General features: G+C 44.1%; 2 protein-coding genes across 51 annotated transcripts in view; one reads left to right on the forward strand and one right to left on the reverse strand.

Moving 5' to 3' along the window:
* Nucleotides 1–2,914: 2,914 nt before the first annotated feature.
* On the forward strand, nt 2,915–4,866 carry LOC6739285. The gene is made up of 4 exons (XM_002076157.4): nt 2,915–3,040; nt 3,451–3,630; nt 3,695–3,970; nt 4,026–4,866. The coding sequence occupies exons 1-4, from the start codon at nt 3,020–3,022 to the stop codon at nt 4,536–4,538; spliced, it is 990 nt and encodes a 329-aa protein (XP_002076193.1). The 5' UTR covers nt 2,915–3,019; the 3' UTR covers nt 4,539–4,866.
* A 6,168-nt stretch (nt 4,867–11,034) lies between these two features.
* LOC6733350 (Down syndrome cell adhesion molecule-like protein Dscam2) overlaps nt 11,035–23,634 on the reverse strand; it is a 62,373-nt gene continuing 49,773 nt past the window's right edge. For 41 of the 50 annotated variants that reach the window (XM_039292209.2, XM_039292246.2, XM_039292211.2 and 38 more), the window contains exons 11-26: nt 22,352–23,578; nt 22,091–22,246; nt 21,349–22,032; nt 21,167–21,275; nt 20,937–21,113; nt 20,713–20,879; nt 17,601–17,813; nt 16,053–16,208; nt 15,292–15,441; nt 14,498–14,808; nt 14,250–14,430; nt 14,034–14,192; nt 13,859–13,873; nt 13,051–13,117; nt 12,832–12,843; nt 11,035–12,237 (exon numbers count right to left, since the gene is read on the reverse strand). In XM_039292209.2, the coding sequence (XP_039148143.1) occupies nt 12,156–12,237; nt 12,832–12,843; nt 13,051–13,117; nt 13,859–13,873; nt 14,034–14,192; nt 14,250–14,430; nt 14,498–14,808; nt 15,292–15,441; nt 16,053–16,208; nt 17,601–17,813; nt 20,713–20,879; nt 20,937–21,113; nt 21,167–21,275; nt 21,349–22,032; nt 22,091–22,246; nt 22,352–23,578 (3,866 nt within the window). In that variant the 3' untranslated portion in view covers nt 11,035–12,155. Of the gene's footprint in view, nt 12,238–12,831; nt 12,844–13,050; nt 13,118–13,858; nt 13,874–14,033; nt 14,193–14,249; nt 14,431–14,497; nt 14,809–15,291; nt 15,442–16,052; nt 16,209–17,600; nt 17,814–18,061; nt 18,230–20,712; nt 20,880–20,936; nt 21,114–21,166; nt 21,276–21,348; nt 22,033–22,090; nt 22,247–22,351; nt 23,579–23,634 lie in introns of all 50 variants that reach the window. The other 9 variants (XM_039292254.2, XM_039292258.2, XM_039292257.2 and 6 more) reach the window with 5 other exon arrangements.

Genomic DNA, 23,634 nt, shown 5'->3' on the forward strand with positions numbered 1-23,634 from the left:
TCGGCTCCTCCGCAGCCACCATAAAATCTGGCCATTACGGGATTAGTCGAGGGAACTGTCAAAACATTTTAAGCGAGTCCCATCAGACCTTTCTCTCAATTTCATTTTCCTTCCTTGCAGCTCGGCCTAACAAGTTTTCCAGCCAATTTCACACGCTTCCCTTCCGCGCAGCGGAAACCTGTCTGCCGATAGTCATAATATAAGGCAATGCATAACCTACATACTCCCATAAGCGTCCAGATCAATAAAGAGATGCCGTAAATTATGCAACTGGGTGAGCAGGGACAAGACAACCGCAGCGAAAGGTGTTTCCATGGCCTGCAGGCTGCAGCCCGCCATCCATCGATCGATCCGTCCATCCTGGCATTTAGCTCCAAAGGCAACTCGACTCGACTCCAGCTCCAGCTGCAACTCCATCCACGACATCTTCGTCGGGAAGCCAAAGCAAACCAAGCCAAAACCAAAACGCAAACCCAAACCCAATCCCAAACCCGAATTGCCAGTCGAATGTCGTCGCAGATCTGCTGGGCACGTTTCAGGAATTTCAATTTCATTTTGCACAACAAAAAGCGAGCTAAAATACAAAGATACGAAAATGAAACAAAATGCGATCCGGCGCAGCGAACGAGCCTGTTGCACATTCTTCATTATATTCGTGTTTCTTTACCTAATTTCGAGTTTTGGTTTTTTGCTAAATTGGCTTAACATGTTGGGGTCCGCTTCGTTTTGTCTGTTTCTCCTTTTGCAGCGCTGCACTGAAGGCCGTCTGACCGCCCCACCGCCCCCTGCTCCTCAACCGCACTATTATGCAACTTCTGGGGCGACCAGCCTGTCGGTTTCAATTTCGGCCTAGTGTATTATTTACGATCATATCGGATCGTCCCAAAGGCCCAACTTCAGCCAGCGAAGTGCCCTGTGTCCAGTCCAAAGGGTCAGACACCCAAAACTGCAGCTTGGTCCGATTCTCGGGTGTTAATTATGGCCAACTCTTTGGTCTTGGCGCGTTCATCACGGACTAATGCCCAATCTATCCGGGCGTTAAAAACTCCATTTGGCCCCTGGCGCTAAAACGCACCACCAGAAAAGCACTGAAAAAAATACCTTTAAGTAGCTATAAATTTAAAATAAATCTATTTAAGTACTTAGCTCTCAGCATGTACGTATCTTAATGTTAAATAAAAAATCAATAAAATCATATTAAAATATATAAAATATATATCATTTTTATTATATTATGCTACGATTGTCTATATCATGAACATCCAATTATAGCATGGTATACCAGTACATCTTTTGGATAAATCGTAGGAACAAAGTGGTGATTTATACTAGTCAGCGAAGGTATTAAGCGTAATTTCTTTCAGTGCACAGACCGCGATCAGTGGTGGCTGCTCAACATCTTCATGCCACGGAGGTCGCCTGGCCATTTGAGCGCTTAGGTCGCCGCGTCCATAAATGGCATTTGTTGTATTTGATTTGGCCAGCCGGACTGCTCCGGCGATCGTTTGGCAAGCCACTGGACTGCTGAACTCGGTCGTGCTAATTGTTTGCCACTCAAGTTCAGAGCAGGGAGTCGGACATGGTTAATCGGGCCATATAAAATGCGGGCACGTAGCCCAAATTGCTGCAGCTTAAGACTACTTAGCGTCTTGGCCCAGTGTAACAACACGCCCACAGCAATTGACCTTATCAATAGCTTTTTTTTGGCCGGAGGTGAGCCACTTTGCACGGCGATCGTTTGATTGATTGATTTTCGGGGGTAGGACTCCTTCTATCCTATTAACTCGTTTGAGGATGATGGTGGACGATGATTAATAGTGCATGCGCAGCTAGATTGCCGGTATGGTAAAGCCAAATTACTACAACGCCCCATAATCAGAGTGGTAATCATGGCAGTAGTTTTGCTTTATTTTATAACGTCTTGCAAAAACATTCAATGATAATTAATTTTGGGTACCCACGCAGATTACTAAGGTACGGATTTAATTTGTTGCCAAATGGTCATTTACAAGACCTTGATTGTCATCGTCAGACTAATGGCGATACAAATTATGTTTTATTTTGGCATACAATACCGCTGTCTGTTAAGAAATTTATTTATTTATAGATCTCTATTTATATACAAGCAAACTTCCGCTAGCTACGCCTAAAAAATATCTTACGGATATTGCATTTATAGTTGAGCTATCACCCGTCGTAACGCAAACTGAATAATTAAGTCAACAAATTCAGGGTTGACAGTCCCCAGAAGAATCACGATCTAAAAGTACATCTCTTAATTTTCAGCTGCGTAGGATGGGATGGCGTTGCACTTGACCACTCGCCGATCACTACGGCGGGGTCTTCTTCTGACCAAGTCCGTCCACTCCGCGAAGACGGGTCTCAAGTGACCCGTGGGTCCACTGGTCCATGGGCACATGGGTCCGAGCTCTCGAGTCCAATGGCAGTACGAAATGGCCGGCCCACAGTACGTATGCGTATTCGTGGTCTTGTTCGCATTGTTTTGAAGCTGCGGCGTTACCTTGGGAAAATCCGCGCAGTCATCGGCGGTCCAAGAGGCAGCCTCATCAGCTGGCGGGCCGAGCGGTACTCCATTCCATTCCACTCTCACTCTCTGCGGTTTTCGATTTCAGTTTGCTTTTGCTTTTACTATGCTTTGCTCTTGCTTTTGCCGTGCTTTTGCCTTGCTTTTGCTTTCGATGGGACGTCGGCAGCGACGCGGCGCCGCGGCTGCGTGCATTTTGCACCTGGAGCGACCCACCTGGGCAGAGCGGCCGAGCGGCAGAGCTTTGGTCCGCTGGCGGTGTGGATTTGGCTCTTCTTTTGTTTTTGCCACCGCCGCTGCTCTGCCCACGGCGACTGCGACGCCGGAGTTGGTGGCTCGGAGACGAGACCATTCAAAATATAAATAGATGTGCATGTAGGGAAATGCGAATAGTGTTCATAGAAGACCTCAGAGGAGGCACATATCAGCTCCTTCTGTTTTGACGCGCTGTTGGTGGTGCAAGGGATACCAAGCATGAGATCCCTAAGTCTGTTGGTCAGTGTCCGAGAAATACGAAAGATACCAGATACTAGATACCATAGTGCATCCTCGAGAAACAATCATAAAAACATTTGTGGAATTCGGACATATATACAAATGAAGTGAACATAACTGTGCGAAACCCAAACTTAATAATAAAAAACACATAAAAATATCACATAAAATACCAAAGTCGCGTTGAAATTAATGCCCACATAAGGTTGAAGTTTATGTCTTGGCACTTATTTTCATAATTACAAAAATTATGAAATACGTATTCAATGGCCTTTTATCCAAAACACAAATCTTCTGATCTAAGCATCTTTAATACGGAACAGAATCATCAGTTATTCAATACTAAAATAGATATAAGCAAATACATCATGGACTCAACGAACATCATTACATTCTAATTTCTCCCACAGCTACTCAGCGCCAGCTGCGCGCTAATCCTAAGCTTAGCCTACGCCCATCCCCCCGAGGGAGTGTGGAAGAAGAAGCTCACCTGGAAGGAGGATTGGGTCCAGGTGTGGAAGACCGTTAAGAAGGAGGCGTGGGAAACCAAGTGGAAGAAGGTTTCGGTCCCAATATGGAAGGAAGTCAAGGTATGGCAATGGTTCGCTCCGTTTCAACTGAAGATCTTATGAAACATACGTGGATATCCTTCAGGTTCCCGTCTGGAAAGAGGAGAAGGTTCCCGACTGGAAGATCGTGAAGAAGCCGAAAATTGAGGAGAGAGAGGTGCCTGCCTGGAAGGAGGTCAAGGTGGCCGAATGGAAGAAGATAACGAAACCTATTTGGGTGCCCACCAAGGTCGCCGTCTGGAAGGAAATCCAGGTGCCCATCTGGAAGGAGGTTCAGGTCCCGTACTGGAAGGAAATACAAGTGCCCATTTGGAAGGAAGTACAGGTCGCAGACTGGAAGCAAATGTTTGAGCCCCAATGGGTAGGTGGTTTCCCGATCTCCGTTGAAATATGAACTAAGTTGAAACTTTGCACAGGTGAAAATGGGCATTCCCGGCGAGAAGTTCTTGGGCAAGGATCACGAGGGCTGGGAGTACACCAGCCACGATCTCTGGCGCAAGAAGCTGATCTGGAAGCCCGTGTGGAAGAAGGTCTGGCGCACCGAGAAGAAGCAGGAGTGGAAGACCGAGAAGAAGCAGGAGTGGCGCACCGAGAAGAAGCAGGAATGGAAGACGGAGAAGGTGCAGGAGTGGAAGCAGGACAAGAAGCTGGAGTGGAAGGACGAGTGGATCCAGGTGTGGAAGCCCGTGAAGAAGCAGATCTGGATCAAGGAGAAGCGCGAGACCTGGGTCGAGGAGAAGGTTCAGATCTGGCGCACCGAGAAGCGCCAGGTGTGGGCCACCGAGAAGCGGCAGGCGTGGAAGGACGAGTGGCAGTCGGTCAACGTGCCCGTGTGGAAGGAGGTCAAGGTGCAGGAGTGGAAGAAGGTGTGGAAGCCCGTCTGGGAGAAGGTGTGGGTGCCAGTGAGCCATGGCCACGGGTGGGACTAGGTCCGCGGCAGGGGTCTCCGCTTGGCCACCAGCCAGGCGACAGCACTGATATCTGATAACTGCTCCCGCTGATCCTGCCAATCCCTTGGGGTTCGCCCCATCCTCCGCAGATCACGATCCCCGCTCAAATTGTTACATAGACTTAATGTTGTAAGGCATCCCACTTCCTCCTGCATTTTGTACAAAACACCTTTCATACCTTTCGTTACCTGTTGGAATTACCCATCCCCCGCCTCCTTCATCGCCGTCTCCCACAAGTGTACAAATTAGTCATGCGCGCGTTTGTCTTTAAGTTATACGAAATTCAATAAAACAACAAAAACAATAATGACTCTAGGGATCTTTCCATGGGCGAAATGTGGCAAAGCCGGGCCGCGAAAAAATTGTTTTGTAAATATGTACTTAAACTTAATTATAATCCCCCTACGGACCACAGACACGAAAATTGATGTACAAAAACATTTTTCGAAGAGCTGAAACGAAATAAAACTATAACTATAAACATAAACATAAAAACTAAATGCTTTTAATTACGCCTTGGATGGTCATACCAACCTGGCGCATCCGCGGACGAAGCGTTGCTCCCGGCGTGGATGTGGATGAGGCAATATCGGTAGTTTCGGCGATGATTCAATGGCATCAATTCGGCGAAGATGCAACTCATAAAAATTCGATTCCGACCTACGACACCCGGAAGTTAGATAAGTGCCGAAAAAACCGAATAGGCCGAAGAAGTCGCCACCATCGTTCGTTCAGCTGGAATTGGCAAAAAGGCCATGAGCCAAAGTCAACAACTGCAGTGGCGATGACGATGGCGATGATCATGGTGATGATCATGGTGATGATGACGACAATGATGGCGATGCCTTTTGCCTAGATGCCAAATAAATCTCAAGGAAGCATCTCTGCGTCAGATAAGCGGCAACAATACCGCTGCCACTTCCTGTTGCCAAGTTGAATGCTGAAGCTGTATGCAGCTGCCCGGGCTTCGGACTCGGATTCGAATTCAGATGCAGTTTCAGTTTCAGTTTCAATTTTAGATGCAGTCTCGGTTTCAGGGAGTGCGCGGCGGTATCCCACCTAACGGCTCCGCCATTCGAAGTCACTCGGTCGGTTGCCACATGTTGCCTTAATTGACTCCCCCCGCTTTCGCGCAGTGTGTCTGTGTGCCATAGAGCGATGCCCGCATAAGGTTAGCAGAGGAAGCCAACTGTTGCAGTTGCACCGCTTGCAGTTGCAATCCGAGCCTGCGGAGCTGCGCCGATTAGGTAACTGCCGCAAAAAGTTCGAGTTCAAGCAAACATTCCGTTGCCAAATCTCAGTTAGTAGTGGCTGCCTGCCTCCTAATGATGTTGTTGCAGATTTCGGCAAATCAACAATTGGCACGGCTGCCAAATGAGTTTTTCAGGGGGTGTGGATGCGGCTGACAGGCGAAAGATGAGCGTGATAGAGGCACAGATGCAGCACATTGTTAATGAGCACAATGGGCTGTCCTCGTTCCGGGTATTTGCTTGACTTCGGCTCCGGATTTGCCCCTATATTCACTATATTCAGCATGTAGGGTTCTTTTTTTAACGAAACAATTAGCGCTCAATTAAGCCAAGGTCGCAGCCCAGCTCTATATCAATCTGATTGACATACAATTTCGAGACCATTGTGCCACTTTTGTTTTCTTTGTGGCTCCGCAGCAGGTTACTTTGTCACAGGCAAAGAAATGCCTATCAATAGATTAATAAATATGCAACTGAAATTGGCTGGCGGTGATAGCCAAACGAGGTCTGAATTGCATTCCGCCTGACTTTTATGTAACCAAACAAGTGTCATGCGAAGACTGGAGTTGCGGGCCACAGAAATGATAACCGAGCCACAACAACCGACACTTAACGCATTCGAGTGAAGCACATTAAGGTTGTTGTTTTAATTATTGAGGCAGCAGAAGCAGCAACATCCCATTCGCATTGCACAAGCCGCAGCCACAGCCGCGGAGAAACAAAACGAGCCAGCCACACAGACCGAGTGAAAGAAATTGAAAAATGTAATAAAAATAAATTTCAGCCAACAAAACAAAAATTAAAAAATCAAAACAAAACAAAAGCGACAGAAATATTTGATTGTAATAAATCTTTTGTTCGCGCCCCGCAACGCAGCAACACCCAGCTAAAAAAAAAAACAGGCAAAAAGCGGCAGCGAAACATTTCTTGTACAAATAACTAGATGTAGTGGCTCAGGTTCAAGACGCCAGCCGCAGCCGCAGCCACGGAGCACGTGATGAATGCGGAGCGGACCGGAGCCCGCAGAGCGTGGAGGAGCTGCAACTCCGGAGGGGTTATTGCTCGCCAGGTGCTGTTGACTCTTTTCCAGCGGGCTGGCTGTAGATGTAGATGTGGGTCACAACGCAGGCGACGGAGAAGTGGAGCGCAACCGCAGCCTCCGAGTGGGTGACATTAGGCAAGTGCAGGCGTGTGTGGCAAGGTCGCGCCGGCCAAAGTTGCTGATTAAAAGCGGGGCAGCCGCGAATTAGCGGCAGTCTGCACGAGGAAAACGAGCGGTGAGGCAACTGAGCCACTAAAGCCATGACGCTGCTGAAATGGCAAACGAGATGTTGCAAACGGGCAGACGTGCGCTTCGAGTACTAAGGCTGCAGGTACTGGCAGCTGGGGGCCGTAAAAATGATTAAAGGCGGCGCCGAGATTGCGTTGTCAACGCGCTTGTCCCGCATCTCTAATCTATATAAATGCCATTTTATCGCTGACCCGACTCCGCGCTGCCCGCCAAACAAAAGACTTAGGCAGCGAACTCGTTTGGCCATCTCACGAAAGCGCAACTGTTTCTTGTCGAATTCATTTGATTTCGCAGAGCGCTGCGACAAGTTTTCCATGCGTAGCTGCATTGTTGAGATTTTTTTGATTTGGTATCTTGAATTATATTTCCCTTACCCACAGTCTGGTTGTACTAACGTTTAATTATCCTATTAACGACCGATTAAACGAAGTTCCTGCTTCCTCTAATGATTATACACGCCAGCGTATAGATAATAGAAATTTCATGTTTCTTTTTATGAACGCTTGGGCCAAGTTTCTCGGCTATCAGATACCCATTTCGCAGCTGGTGGAAGTGCTGGAAGTTTATTTTAAAACTCCTTAGTCATTTCTAAACAAATAAAAGCTCTTTGAGGCTTGTGACTAAACTGTTATTGAAACTAGCAGTATAAATAATAAAATATAACGATTTCTCTTGGTTCACACATCATACAAATTATACACATAAAAATGAACTATTTTAAGAGTAATAAACACCTCATAAACGATTATTGGCTTACCGCTACATATATAATGCTCAGGACTCAACGGCTTTTGCCCAATCACCTAATTTTTAACGCTTTATTAACGTTTCTTCCCTACTTCTCATGACATGTACTAAGCCCATGCAAATGGTGCCACCATGCCCCCTTTTGGCCTACTTGCTGCACCTGCTGCCACGCCCCCCGTAACCAAATGTTGGCCACGCTCGGCGCTCAACGTTTCATGCCGTGTTTGTTCGCTTTTGGATTGCATGCCCCATGTGGCTTCCCCAGCCGTTCAGATGCAAACGACTTGATTGTCAAACATTGTTATTATTTCTCGCTCTGTTTTTATATTATTTTGCCTCTCTCAGCTGGGCTTACCTGCCCCCCTCCCCTCTCGCCGTCCATAGATTTATGGCCGTGTTCCGAGACAAGTGCAGTTTACGACTTCCCTCGGAGTTCTGCGACTGATACGCTAAATGATCAATATTTGATGGGGGTATTTGTCATGTTGCCGTCGCCAGTAGCTCGCAGGCCGTTTAGCGCTTAAACGCTCAATTTCCCGACCCCGCCGCACATCCATGTTGAAATTTCTGTTATGCAGCGAAGACAATGCACAATTGTTGGAAGTGCCGGGCGCCAATCGCAATTGTTTGCGAATAATTTTCATTTTCATTTTTATTTTCACTTTTTGCCGCTGCCCAACTAGCGACCACAACATCCACATGGATATATTAGGGAGGCGTTTACTCGGGGGCATGGTTGCGTGGATATATATTTAATGAGCCGCAATTAGTTGAAAATCATCGGATTTCGCAACAATTAATTGTATTACGCAAGGCCTGCGCGGGGAGAGTGTGAGTTGTGATTGAATTGGCAATCACTGGACGCCTTCGAATGCAAATGATGATGATGAGCGAATCTTGGGCAACCACTGCGGATCTGGAGCTGTGCATGTGCAGGTGTCGCTGTGAGTAACGAATGCTATTGGAATGGCCAAGCTGCAGTGTTTGCATCAGCACTTGTTCTTTGCAGAGAGCTTAGCCTGCAGACGCTAACTGGATGTGCAAATCCGATGGCCAAACATTTAAGTGCAAACAAAGCGGCTGGAATGGCGGGTTTTTGTTGTCCCAAATTTCAAAATTTGCACCGGACAAGTGAGTGTGTGAGCACATAAGGCGTTGAATTTGACTAGAAAACACAATAACCTCAAAATTTTCGAACATCTAAAAATAGCCGACATCTATCTGTTTAATGTTTATAGATAGTAACATTTAAGATCAATGAGAGTAAATGTTCTCAAATGCACCTTAATAAACACATTGATTAATGTCATTTGTTACTTATTTATACAAATATAGTTAAATTTAAATAGAAGGATTTCGGTATTAACCTTATTTAAGCTTTATTTTTTTATAACGCTTCTTTTGAACTATGTAAATTAGCTTACTTGACCACCTTGACTGACAACAATGCCTAAAAGTATGCAGTGACATTCCGAAATCAGAAGAAAAGATGAACATACTTCTCAGCATTCTGGCCACTTCAATGATTTATCTAATTCTAATAAAGTTTTATATTGAATAGCAAATGAAAATAAACAAGTTATTTGGTTTTATCCAACATAAATTGGCATTTATTTAATTTTAATTGGTTTCTGTTTGACTTGTATGACACTGAAACTGGAAACTGACAAATTTTCTTTCTTCGCTGGTCGGACATGCAGAGTGATCGAGTTTTGGGCGGGATTACCAATCCGTTCCACGTGGAGTGGTTCAGGTTAGTGAATCCCGGGCATGCCGACTGTTGTCAATTCAATACATTCAATATTTAATATAGTTAATATATGTATGCTTTCGTAAATGTAATTAGTAATACACATATTTGTAGTATTCAATTTGGGGTTTACCGTATATGCCGCGCTTAATGATTACGAATGTTTCCACTGGGGTATTGATTCTCTCTTAATTTCGTATAATATTCGTTCTGCTAAGAAGGAGCGAGTGATTAGTATAAATGCGTTTTAAACTGCCTGTCCACTTGGTTACAGAATTCAAATGTGTGCTGATCGTGCTTAGTTATCCTCGATGTCGAGCCTGATGTGCGTTGAAGTTGAATGTCCTTCGTGTGAGAGTGTGTCTTGGGTTTAGTGTCTGACCCGCTTGGTTAATGTCTCTTGGGAGTTGAATTTTGATTAATGCGTTTTATGTAAAGTTAAGTAAAAAATTATCTGTATATGTTTGTATATGCATGTTCGCTTATCGCTTAAATAATTACAAGTATGAAGCGCGTCTAATGAATTCAAAACCACAATTTTCGCCATAATCCTTTCGACAATGAAGAAGCAACTCAAAAAGCATCCGACTCGGATTGATTTGAATTACGAGTATACATTATTCATGCATGATATATAGTATGAAAAATGGATTATGTTATATTAGCGTACTTAGCCTAAGTGTTTTCTCTTTCAAACCACTTTGTTTAAGTTTAAGTTTTCTTTTTAATGCCAAAAGTTTTTGTTTTGATTTTGATTTGCCGAAAAGTTTATAAATTTTACGAGTGTAATTAAAATCGTGTTTGTTCGTTACAATTTGTGAAATCCAACGTTCTTTTGACTCTAGAATATTGCTTGCTATTTTAATTACTTGAAAATTTGTAGGTGTATTCCTTTCGTTTGCTTATTGATTAAATGCCATTTCCTTTACTATACACTACTTAATATTTGTAGTTCGTTTGCCATGAAAATTTGTAGTACACTCATATAGGTAAGCAATCTTATTTTTTCACAACACTACATTTATATATTTATATACGTATATATCTATATAAAACTGGTATAGTCTGGGTAAGAGTGAGTATTAGTTCGGATAGGTTAAGTGGGAACTTAAGATTGAAGTGAAACAATAAGTCTGACCATAACTCTCCCATTGGATAAATGCAGTTCGTGATGTGCTTAAGGGACGAGGATCAAAATCCAGTTCCGATCTCGTGGCAGTGGATTCACCCGGAAATGCCCTGCTATTCTACGTGATGAGCAAAATACTGGATATTCTGTAGCTCCATTGCATCGGTTTCATCCTGCAAAACTTGGATTGATCCGGCTTCGTTTCTAGCTTGCATTAGTCAGTCTTTGAAGTGTTGGTGGTATCTCCACGGATTTCTGGCCGCAATGAGCGGAACCCCAAAACAAAAATCAAACAAAAGCGAATGTAATAAGTTTTAAATAAAATCAAAATCATATATTTAGCAACTTATGAACTAATAACTTAGGATAGATCAAATGAAGTGAAATAAACAATTTCTGGTTCTCTTAAAGCTTCAAATGCGTATAACTCATGTTCAGAACGGTCTATATCAGAATTGGCTTAATAAATCGTGCTTGAGTGTATCTGTGTTTCGGGTTTGGGGTTTGGGGTTTTGGGTGTCCTGGGGATCTTGTATAATACATTCAATTGTTGTGGCTGCGATTTGTGCATTGAACAGTTTCGATTTGTTCTGTTGGAAGCGCATTTTTGAATTAAAAATAAGGGCGAACTAAATAAAGAACTGAGCGAGTGTTGGGCACAATTTTAGGTACCCACTCACACGGCTCTGTAAATTAACAATCATCACAAGTCAACGCAAAACGCAAACAAAACTCCAAATGTGCGCTGTCCATACGAATTACAAAATGCATAGGAAGAAATCATACGATTCGCATGTGTTACGACTAAATATATCAATTAGACGAGTTAATATTATGACTTTGACTTAGGCTAGGCAAAGATGAGTTTTCTGCTCCTGGCATAGATGGCAAAAGTTTACACAAACAGATTTCGAATCATCTCCTCTTACACACAAGCATCCATCTCAGTTGCTGTTGCTCTGATATTTCGGTAGACACCGCTTAAAACTAAAGTACATTATTGAAAATTAGTTCGAATACGTAAGTATGATCTTGATCTTGAGATTTCGTTTTCTGCTCCTCTCGAATAACTTGGGTAATTTCCTTTGGTGCCTCCAGCACTCTCTTATAGTAGTTATCCATTGAATGTACTTATATACTTTATGTATGTTTGGTTTGCTGCTTGCATAGACAATATAAATATGTTTCTTGAAACTTGCATTCCTTCGCTATAATTACTCGAAGTAGTTGAATATTTTACGTGTATATGCGGTATATAACTCCCTCTCTCTCGTTCTATCTCTCTATCTCTTTCCTTGTGTCCTGATGATCTGTCTGTGTGTATCTGTGTGTCCTGTGTCTCTGAGTGTCATTCAACTCCCACGCACTTCATGCACCTAAAACACTAAGCTAAAATGCCACGCCCACCGCCGCTGGAGGCGCTTACAAATTACACTGCCATAGTATCGTAGGCTGTGAATCCTGCGCCATTTGCTTGTTGGAGTTGGAGTTGTTTTGGGCCGGTTTCGTTTCTGCACGGGAAGAGATGAATCTGATTAGTACACATTGGAGCATTGGAAGCGGGACTTGTTGGATTATGTTTATGCTGCAACCAAAAGCATTGCAAGGGTCGAGATGGGATCTTTCGGGCGAACTTTGAAGTATTTTCCAAGTATCTGTATCTTTATCTCCGACCTGAACCCATCTCGCCCCATTGGCCGTGTCTTTATGTTCTGTTCGTGGCTTAACATGGTTTACTTCTGGTTCTTTTTGATTTGGCAAGCTGAGGCCAAGCACAAAGCTGCAATAAAGTGTTAATACGAGTATTTATGGAAACACTTAAGTATTTCGTGATAGACAGATATGTGTGGGTCTGCTTATCGCATGGAGTAGTTTATCAAAAGGTTTCAAAACATTCAACTGTGATTTGCTGTCGAACCGAAAACCAAACGAAAAGATCAAAGATTAAAGACAAAACCAATGTAAAAATGAATATACGAACTCAAGGCGGTTTATACATAGACGTGAGTACTGGATGCACTTTGGGTTAGTATTGATTGGTGCGTGGGCATGCAGGATAGTCGTGGGTGCTAGTCACATTGGTAGGTTCCTTATTCAAGACTTACAACTGTCGTCGACTAGTGTCAGCGATCATACCATTCAGAGTTAGGAAAGTGGGTAAATAAAGACGGGGAAGATTGTTAAGTTGCGATTAGTGACAGGGGAACTGCACCAGAACTACATATGTATATCAACTTCTGGGCAAATGCTTTAACATCTCGTTAATTACGTGTCGGGTGGTAAATACATATGTAGGAGGGTCAGGCCCATTGGCCTGGTCTTACCTTTCTATCAGTTTGCGCATTTCTTCGGTGGTGCGCTGATCTTTCGGCTGTGGAGATCGCTTCACTGCTGCGAGTTCAGCATTTGGGGTTCGGAATATGGCAAAAGAAATTGGTTTGTGTTGCCCGAACCGATAGAGTGGGGTAGTATAAAAATTTAATAGGGTTCCATAAAAGAAAGTAGAAAGAAAAATTCGGAATGGAGATAAAATGATAAAAGTAAAACCGGCTTAGATCTAAATTAAAAACCATCGAGTAGGCGTCCAATCGTGCAGCTACTTTCAAAATAAGTGCTGATCCCCGGCATCATTACTCATTTGGACCCTCAAAGGGTCATCCCATGCAGATTTCTAGTGGCAATTCATTCGAATTGACTAGTTGTGATTAGTTACAAACATAAAACATAAAACATTGATATGCAAACGGTGTGCTCTATGAAGTGAAATGATATGTAAGTGTGCGATAAATTGGATCTTAATAATAAAAAAAACCAAAACCAAATTTAAATCGTAATAACTTAAAACTGTTACACTCAAAACACTGATGTTCTTTAATAAAATTTAGCAAAACACAGCATGAATATTTACGCATGAACGAGATAACTGAAATTCGCTGAGAAATGCGAGGAGTTTCGATGATAATGACGGTCTTTCAATGATCGTTGGATATATCTTATGAAATACTTATAGTTGATCATGAGCAAGAGAGGCGAGGGGTTCGTGAGGAATCGAAGTATGAGATGTGATCGGTTTTTCGAATGATGATCGTGAAAATCACACAAACTAACTCAACTTCGGATAGGATCACTCACCCTCGTTGGAGTCTTCTGATTTATATTTACACGAAATTTCGGATAGAATTGAAAAAGATGGCGAATTGATATTGTTAAGATTAGACCGAGCTCTCGAAAATATTACGCGTTTGTTAGGTTGTAACTAACACTAAAATTTCCTTTCATCAGAAAATAATTCATGTGGCCAACTTACCTCCGTAGTTTCCGCGTGGTCCGTGGTCACGATCGCACTCTGCCTCTGAGATCTCATTACTCTCCTTGGAGTCGTTGAATGAGGAGTTGCTCATGTCGTGGTTGCGTGGTGGTGGTGGTGGAGGCTCGGGTGACCCATTGCCGGGATTGCGAGCGGAGCCTGTGGATCAAGTTGTGCGTTAATCAAGTCTTAAATCTTTCAAGCCTCTTCACTGACCGATGCTGCGACGTCCCATGGATCCCCGGGAACCGTAGTGATCATAGGGCTGTCCATAGGGTCCTCCGTACTGGGAACCGTACTGATCCTCCTCAGGGGCGCAGTTGGCGGGATCGTCGTATTCGGGTCCGGGTCCGGAGTACAGGCTGCCGCCTTGCGAGTTGACGCGGGTGTATCGACGCTACAAGAACAACAATATAATGCATCAGTCATTCCACATTCCAAATCGGAATTCAATGACTACTCACATATTGGTCCTCTTCGGCACAGTTGGCGGGATCATCGTATTCGGGAGCTGGCGTGTAGATTGAGGACTGTCCGCCCTGGCTGTTCTTTCGCTGGTATCGATTGGCCCGAGGCATTGATTGCGATCCGGAGCGGGAGTGCACGTGTCCTGGATGTCCTGGTGGGAGCATAGTGCCCGCGTGTCCGGGAACTGGGCCGGCGTGTCCGTTCTGGTGGGGGAAGGTCTGGAAGTTCATTGCCTTGGTGGGGTCCATTTCCTCGCGGAATCCGAGAAGGTGGAACGTGGCATAGGGGCAGATTTCATCTTCCATGCCTTGCGGGAAAAGAGATCGATTAGTACGTGTGTCCACTATGAGAAATGATGTGTTGTTCAAGTGGACTTGGTTTAGTGTGTTAAGTATGCTGCGATGATACCTGGTACCCGTTCGATTTTCCTTACCAAGTAATTACTTACTAGTTTGTTAGCTTTAGTTAGCTGGATGCGACCAGTTGTTAGACTTTTTGTTAGAGCAAACAAACTTAAAAATAATTAAATTAAAGGAGAGATCGATTTTACAGGATGAATTAAATTGCTGGATAAAGTTAATCCATAACTGTTAGAGATGGATCTTGATAACTCAAAAGGTAGAGGCAGTGTGGCTTAACACCGATTATAAACTAACTAATCCAGATATATTAAATCCGTAAGTCGATCAGCTCCATTAAAAAGGTGGGGTGGGTTAGTGAGGTTATTGATGGGGGACTAAGAAACTTAAATCCGTAGAAGGGAGCGGCTGCTCCTCTCCACTTCGCCTACCTGGATGCCTATAGTGGCACTCGGCATTGCCGTGGGCGTGGCCGTAATGGTTGCCGTGCATCGGCACTGGCGGGGCCTTCAGCTCCTCGTACAGGTTGGGATTGCGCCGAGGGTCCCAGGTCGAGTGGTTGGACCGGAGGCCACCGCGGCCTGGACATGTCGTGGAGTGTTTATGTGTGGTTCGGGGTGAGGTGTAGTAGATGGGTTCGTTTCGAGTGTGGTGTTTTTCAATTTCCAATTTCGTACAACATCAATGATAAGTCAACGGAAATCATAATCGAATTGAAGCAACCGAAGAGGTGCGGGATTTGGAGTTGGTGCGTGGGGAGCGAGAGGATAAAACGATAAGTATACTCGGATTAAATCACGTCTGGGACCATCCCAGTGCAAAAAAAATGTATCTAAATTAACAACAACATTTAATAACACGGTTCTTTCATGCCAGGATTGGGGGCGGGTCTTTGGAGGAACTGAACAGGAAGCGGCTTAAAAAGCAACACTAAGAATTTTTCGGGTCCGGAAAAGCTTAGCTTGAGTATGGTATGTGGGTAGAGATCTAGAGATACCCTCAGTTTGTATGAATGCAAGGCAACGCAAAATACTTTTCGTATATGATTTTCGTTCGCAAAGTAAATGGAAGAAAGAACTAAGCCCCCATCCATGACCAGGAACCCGAGATCCGGGGATCCGGGCATCCGACACGGGGTGGCGGCATTAATAAATGTTGCATTGGAAATTTAGATGCTTACTTATGACTGTACCTCGCTTAATCCGGTCGCAGGTGTTGTAGTTGGAGCCGGGGACGGGGGGCAGCTTCCGGTTGGGCGGGGCGATGTAGCCGAGCTCATCCCGCAGGTCCGGACGACGCTTGTCCAGGGTGGCGCCGGGTCCCATTGTCTGATTGTAAACTACATCGTCTAGAATTAATATATGATATCGCCAACTCAATATTGAAACACTGAAGATGCTTTTCCTTCATCATATGCCGCTCGCATTCAATCAACTCGCATACTTTACTTCTGTTTTCGACTCGATCTCGACTTGTTCCGTCACTCGTTACTGGTTTTAAAATTAATTTTGGATTCACTTGTTTTTTTTTTGGTTTTGGTGCGGCATGTCAACACACTAAATGTGCTATTTGGTAGCTCAAAAATACAAGTTTACAAGTTACGATTGCGAAAAAAGATTCCAAAAGAGGTTACGTGAAGTGTTCAGGTTATTTGTTTTCGATTTCAAAATATACCAACTGGTCAACGATTACGATTACGACTGTTATAATAATGATATGAAATGAGCGATGAACTTAATTTTGGATTTACTCGACTTTTCTTTGTCATCGATCAAGGATCTCGATGGTGATTTCAAAAAGCATCTTAGTTTTGGTTGTTCATAAGGGAAAAATACGGAAAGAATTCGGAACTCAAAAATGATAGATTTGAGTTGTCTTGTTTTGTGGAGGATATGGATTTGTAAATATATATATATAGAGTAGTATTTGATTGTGAAGTTGCTCAGTTCATAAGCAAAACGTATGTACAACAATGGGGCTAGTATAGATATATCGCTTACTGGGATTATTCTAGTATTGCATATAAGTACAGTCCTCCACAGAGCCAATAACACCAACTGATAAATAAGTTTACAACTCGGTCTGCAAACTGATCTATTCTTCAGAAGTTATTGGGTGCTTCAGTACAACTTTCAAGTCATGTTTGGCAATTGAAAAACCAATTGATTTTAATGACGATGAAGTATCGATGATGGTTTTCGTATGTACACACAGATATTGACACTAAATATATTATATTGATATATGCTCGTATTATATTATTTGATTGTTTGGTATATTTTCAGTTTCTTTGTCTGTCTGTTGGTATATTTTTGGAGTGAGAACTTTTGGTATATTTTTGTGGGTGTATCTTGTATCATTGAGTTTGGAAATATAAGTAAATCATGCAAAGCCAAACTACACAGTGACATTCCATTAAAATATTATTATATGGTATCAAAGGATTACAAACCGACCATTTTGACTTTTGGAGTGACGGCTAAATTTATCGACATGTTGGCTAAACTGTTTTTTTTTTTTCAAAATTCTCAAAGAAAATCTTTTAATTGAATGCAAAATAATATCTTTGTTAAAGATATGATACAAAAATGATAAACATTTTTTAAGGAACATTTAGCCAACATGATGCAAAACAGAAATAAGATATCGATCTACACTCTACAGTAAGCTAAAAATTTGGTTAGGATTCAAGAGAAGAGGTTGCGCTTGTGAGGTGGGGAGTCCTTGGGGAAGAACCTACAGTACACATCCTTCTGGCCGCCGCGCATGTCGTCCGCTCGCCTCCGGGAAAGGGCCACGCACACCACGCAGATGCCCACTGCCACCACGACCACGGTGGCGATCAGGGGCACCATGAAGTTGAGATCGAGCCACTCGGGCATCCAGGCGGGCAGGCGGATGCGGGTGTGCACGTTGCCGTGGCCGGATCCGTCGTCCAGGGGCGCAATGGTGCCTTTCGGGGTTTAAGGGGGGTATACAAACCGGATGCGCACATGCAATAGTTGGTTGGTTGGGTCATAGACAACAGCAATATGGAATATGGGCAGGCAGTACAGGCAATATGGTATTTTGATAATTTGGTATTTTGGATTTTCGTGGCACAAGCGCAAGTGTGGGGTGTTGCAGTTTCGTGGTGTTCAGAGAGAAGTAGAGAGAAACCGAAAAAGAACGAAATTCTTAATTAGTGGTCAGCATAGATACCTTTGTGGTGATTGCCCTTGCTACGCAGTATACAAATAACAATTATCGCTATGATTATGACGAGCAGAGCCGCCACGACGGGCACAACTAAGTTTAGGTTCGAGAGGATAATGCGGATCGTGTCCTCGGCGCTTAACTCGGGTAAATCTCGCGAGGGTGCGATAGTGCCTGCAACAACAATAACAACAACAACCAAAGGGTGGTTTTGGGTGGTCAGTGGGTGGGAGCAGACAGTGGGTGGGGCGGTTAGAGACAGAGACACATGGTGCGAGAGAGACAGAGAGACAGAGAGAGAGAGAGAGGAGGATCAGTTACACGTTGTGACCTCTGCTGGCACATTGACCTTTGTACCGCGCGCACATCGCGAAAGCACTCAACACATACATATACAAATACAGACTGTGGCGAAAAATTCAAAGGTTAAACTTGTCGATATGGAGTCGTTTTCGTTATTCATATGAGAGAAAAGTAAGAGTATTAAAGAGTATTGGTTTTCGGTTATTTTACATGGCGCAGAACTGAAGCACGCATCAAAATGTGAGTAAGTTGATATGAGAACTAGTTAAACTATTCCAAAATTGTATATGGAAATTGTATAAAAAACAGTTTATTTTACTTTTTTAAACACTAAACGCAATGCAATTTGTTTGTGATCCGCTTAGAGCTAGTTAATGATGTATGTTATTAGATCGCTAAGACTGCACGAAACGAATGGAACTGCATTCCAGAAGGAGAAACGTATCCTTCAAATAAACCAACTAACTTAGGTGGAACTCAACTGTAACTTGACATAACTATAACTGAAACGAATCGAATTGAAATGGCAAAAACCAAAAATGTCTGAAAATGTCTGCGTGTGACTGTAGTGATAAGTGATAAGTCGAACCATAAGTAAAAGTTTAAGAAATCAACTCTCTCAGCTCAGACTCCCTGGCCAGGACTCCCATGGAACAGGATTGAGATACTTTGGTTGTTGTGCTTGATTGTCATGTTATGGTGGCTCTGCTCGATTCATCGGATTGAGTTTCACACTTGCTTTGTCTTTTCCAAGCCTCTGTTAAATGAGCACTTTCATATTTTTAATCAAATGAAAAGCAAATCAAGTTAGCTAAAATCATAAAAGTATCGTTTTTGGTGGGTGAATCGTTTCTGTGACCAGTTGTGTATGGGAATATCTAGCTCTTGCAGTTGCATAGGTTCTGGAATATGGATCATAGCCGTGAAAACATCTAATTGGCGGGAAGTTACATCGATTGGAGTTCTGTACAATCAATAGATTCGGGATTGGTTCGGCGGGTATAACAACATCTAGTTAATATGCTTAAAGACGACAGCTATTTGGTCTGCATCGATTTTCATATTCCACACCGCGTGTATATTTTACAAATTCTCTTTCACAGACTGGGCACAGAAATGCAAAAAAATAAATTCATAAATAACTATTCGAAATGATAAGAGGACGTTCCATGTCAATAATAAGTATTTAAGTATTTAACAAGAAACTAAAACGATAAAGCCGAATGCCCGACTATCAAATACCGTTGCTCAGCTAATATTAAATAAAACGATTTTTAGATTTGGAAAAACTAATGAAATAACGATAATCATTTTCCGTTTTATACCCGTTTAACCGATTTCTTTTTATATAATTAGATTATCTTTAAGTTTCCGTGCTGCAAGCCAGGATCCTCGACAAGCGGATAAACGGACAGATAAATAAATATACGGACAAACGGACAGGCGAACATAGTTAAGAATATATATATTTAAAAGGTTCGACAACGGGTCTAATATCTCCTTTAATCTACGAGTATCAGATGCATTTAGTTCTAATATTGTTCGTTGTTCAAATTGATTTAATTTGGATTTTTTGTTTAAACTTAACGTCGCATAAAATAAAAAGTACTTTAAGTTAATGTTTTATTGACAAGGATGGTCCCACATTCATATTCATACTGTGATCTAGAGCACTACGATGCTTGGGTCTAGTTAAAATTATAATAAAATTAAAATCGTGGCTGTTTGGTGAGTTAGTTAACTATTCAGTTATGTACATATGCATATACGTTGCAATAGCTCTTCACTGGGATTGTTGATAAAAACGGAAGGAAACAAATTGCATTTACGTAAGAAAAATCATTATTATTTTACACTATTCGGGTGCTTCTGCGTTCAGAGTTCTGGCAGTTAAAAACATAAAGAAGTGACTATTTTCCAAACTATGAGACATAAACGAACTGAAACAACTATATCGACAAGCTTGGTTTGGGCAACAAAAAATAGGAATAATATAATTTTATATACTGTGCAATTTGTTCACATTGAAAAGCAAGGAAATCATAATTTGCTCATATTTTTTAAAAATATGTCATAACTTTTCGTGATTGGTAAAGACAAAATAAACTCAATAATTGTTTTGTACAACATTGTATAGCTTGGTGCTTCTCATCTTGTTATTTGTATATGGACAGTGTTTCGGGGTCTCGATCGCAAAACCAACTCTCCGGACAGCCAGGCCCAGTTAATGGGCTTCTTGGAAGCCTTCGGAGCGGTATTTCCAGCATCAGACCCCGAAGCTGTCAACGTAGAGTACTCTATGTACAAAAGCAATGCAGGAATCAACTGGGAATCGGAGAACAGATCATAAATACCTCCGGTAACCGTCAGGGTGGCAAAGTCGTATTCGGCCACAGTGAAGCCAGCCGAGTTGTGGGCAGTGATGCGGAGGTTGTACCAGGTGGCGGGTTCCAGGTCCAAAACCACGTAGTTGTTGTCCGGCTTCACGTTGTTCGAAATTTGGTTCCACTCAATTTGATCGCTGCAGAGGTAAACAATCTTAGATCGAGTTCATATGCCTGGTTAAGGTGTGATCTACCGCTTCTTGCTCTCCACCACAAAGTGCGACATGGGGCATCCTCCATCTTTCCAGGCCTTGAAGTGCAGGGACACGGAGTTGGAGGACACTTCAATGAAGCGAGGTTTCTCGGGCAGCTTGGGCTTCTGTCCCTTGGTCCGGGTGTTCAAGATGTCAGAAGCTTCGCCAGCTCCAATGCTATATTAGTTTTAGAATTAGGTTTATCTCTCTCTGGTTATTAAAACACTCACTTATTGAATCCTGTGGCATAGACCTGATAGCGGGAGCCGCACAAGAGTCCTTCAATATTGTGCTTCTGCGAGTCGACAGACACTTCCGATGTTTCCCATTCTCCGAATTCTAAGAGTGAGGATTATAATTTAAATGTTAGAAACGAACTAATATGTATTTATATCTAGTCAGATCCACCCACCTGGCTTGTAGTGCAGGGTGTATCCATGCAGAGGAGCAGTGTCTCCCTCATGGGGCTTCAACTTGACAGTCAGGGCATCAGTGGTGGTGGCCGAGAGTGTGACATGGGGCGATTGTGGTGGAGCCAGAACAATCAGTTTGTGCGTGATGGAGTCCTTTGCAATCGAGTTCTCGGCGTGGCAGGAGTAGTCTCCGGCATCCTGGCGATTCACCGACTTGATCAGCAGCGATCCGTCGGGGAGAAGGCGCATGCGATCGTTGGCACTGAATTCGACGCCCTTGATTTTCCATGTGATCTCGGGTTGGGGAGCTCCAACGGCCAGGCAGGGCATCTTGGCGTCTTCCTTGAAGGTGGCAGTGAAGGTGTCGTCGAAGGAGGCGATCTTGGCGGGCACCTGGTCGCTGGGCATGGCCACTATGCTCTTGGACTGCTGGCCTTCGCCAATGGTGGTGCTAGCTGTCACCCAGAACTCGTAGGGCTTGTTCTTCTCCAGTTCGGTGGCCTCGAAACTCATCTGGTAGTGGGGAACCTTCTGGGTCTTTGTCTCAGTCTCAGCGCCTTCGGCCTTAGAGTATACGGTGTACTGGGTGATAATGCCGTTGGGCTGTGCTGGTGGGCGCCAGGATACCAGGATAGCGGCGTTACCCATAACAAGAGCCTTTACATCAGTGGGTGCTTCGGGAACTGTCAAAGCAAAGAAGTTAGAAGTTGCTATTCTAATATAATCATGGATATGAATCACCATCGGGTTCAGTTTGGCAGTGAATGGGAACGCTGCGGACTCCATCGCCTCCGGCTGTTGTGGCCAGAACCTGCATTGTGTAGTTGGTGTACTTCTTTAAGCCGTGGAGAACTGTGTCGGAGGAGGCCGTCTTCTTATAGTGCCGCTTGGTCTCGTCTAAAATGAAAAAGTAGAGTAGCGTTCATAACTATTATCCTTATTAAGATTCTTCTGAGACCTTTCAGTTGTGGAAGTTCCCTTATTTGACTTTAATCTACTTACCATACCACTCGTCACTGGGGGCATAGACAACCTTATAGGTCTTGATCACTCCGTTGGCGGATTCCAGGGGTGGGCTCACCCATCCGACGCGAATGGTCTGCGAGGTCAAGGTGGTGCAGGCGGTGTCACTGGGTGGCTGGCTGGGTGTTCCCTCGGCCGTAAATTGCTTCTCCTCTTCGCTCAGTGGACCAGCTCCGATCTTGTTGAAGGCCTGGATCACCACGGAGTACTGGGTGTAGACGCGCAGGTTCTGCAGTTCCAGGTTGTGCTCCTTGCCCTCCTCGGTGATGAAGTTGATGGTCTCGAAAACGTAGGATGAGTTAGTGTTGGATAGCTTGTAGCCGACGTAGTAGCCCAGGATCTCTCCGTTCCACTCGGTGCGTGGTGGTGGCTTCCAGGTGACGCGCATGGTGGTCTGGTTCACGGGTTCTACCTTGATGTTTTGGGGCTTTCCGGATGGCGCTTCTTCCGCTGTGATGATGGTCACTGCTTCGGAGGATTGGGATGTGCCGATGGCGTTCTCGGCCACGATGCGAATGTTGTAGGTGGTGGCGGGGCTGAGCTTCTGAACTTGGGCTTCTGTGGTGTGTCCGGGCACAATGACGCGATCGATTTCGCTCCAGGAGGCACGGGAACGCTTGAACTCAATGATGTACCTGTCCAGAGGGGAGTTGCCATCGTAGGGTTGCGCCCAGCTCAGCTGCACGGATCGTCCGGATTTGTCGAGCACCTTCAAAGCATATGGCATCTCCGGAACTTCCTGGACAATCATATTTATGCTGGCGTCATCGGATCCGAAGGCATTAGTGGCGACACAGGTGAACAGGGCGGAGTCGGACCTCTCGGTGCGCTTGATCGACAGACTGGACATAACTCCGGTGGAAAGGATCTCCTCGCGAATGGTGTAGCGGTTGTCGTTCTTGGGGTCCAGTCGCATGTTGTTCATGTTCCACAAGATGCCAATGGGCTTCTCGCCCTTCGCCTCGCACTGGAGTACGGCGGGTTCTCCTCGTCGAGCGGTCTGGTTTCGCAGCTTCTCCGTGAACTCTGGAGGGGCCTGAACGCTGATCATAATCACTGCCGAGAGACCGGAGCCAATTCCATTGATGGCCTCGCACAGATAGTAGCCCTCGTTGGTCTTTTGGATGTTGTCCACATGCAGAGTGCCCTCTTCCACGCGGATGTTGTCGCTCTTCTTCAGATCCTTGTACTCTCCGGGGGTGTCGCCTGCGAAGGAAATCATTTTGAGAGGGGTTTTCCAGAGGATTAAACTGATTTGTACG

Source organism: Drosophila simulans, chromosome 2R, assembly GCF_016746395.2.
Source record: "Drosophila simulans strain w501 chromosome 2R, Prin_Dsim_3.1, whole genome shotgun sequence".
Lineage (NCBI taxonomy): Eukaryota > Metazoa > Arthropoda > Insecta > Diptera > Drosophilidae > Drosophila > Drosophila simulans.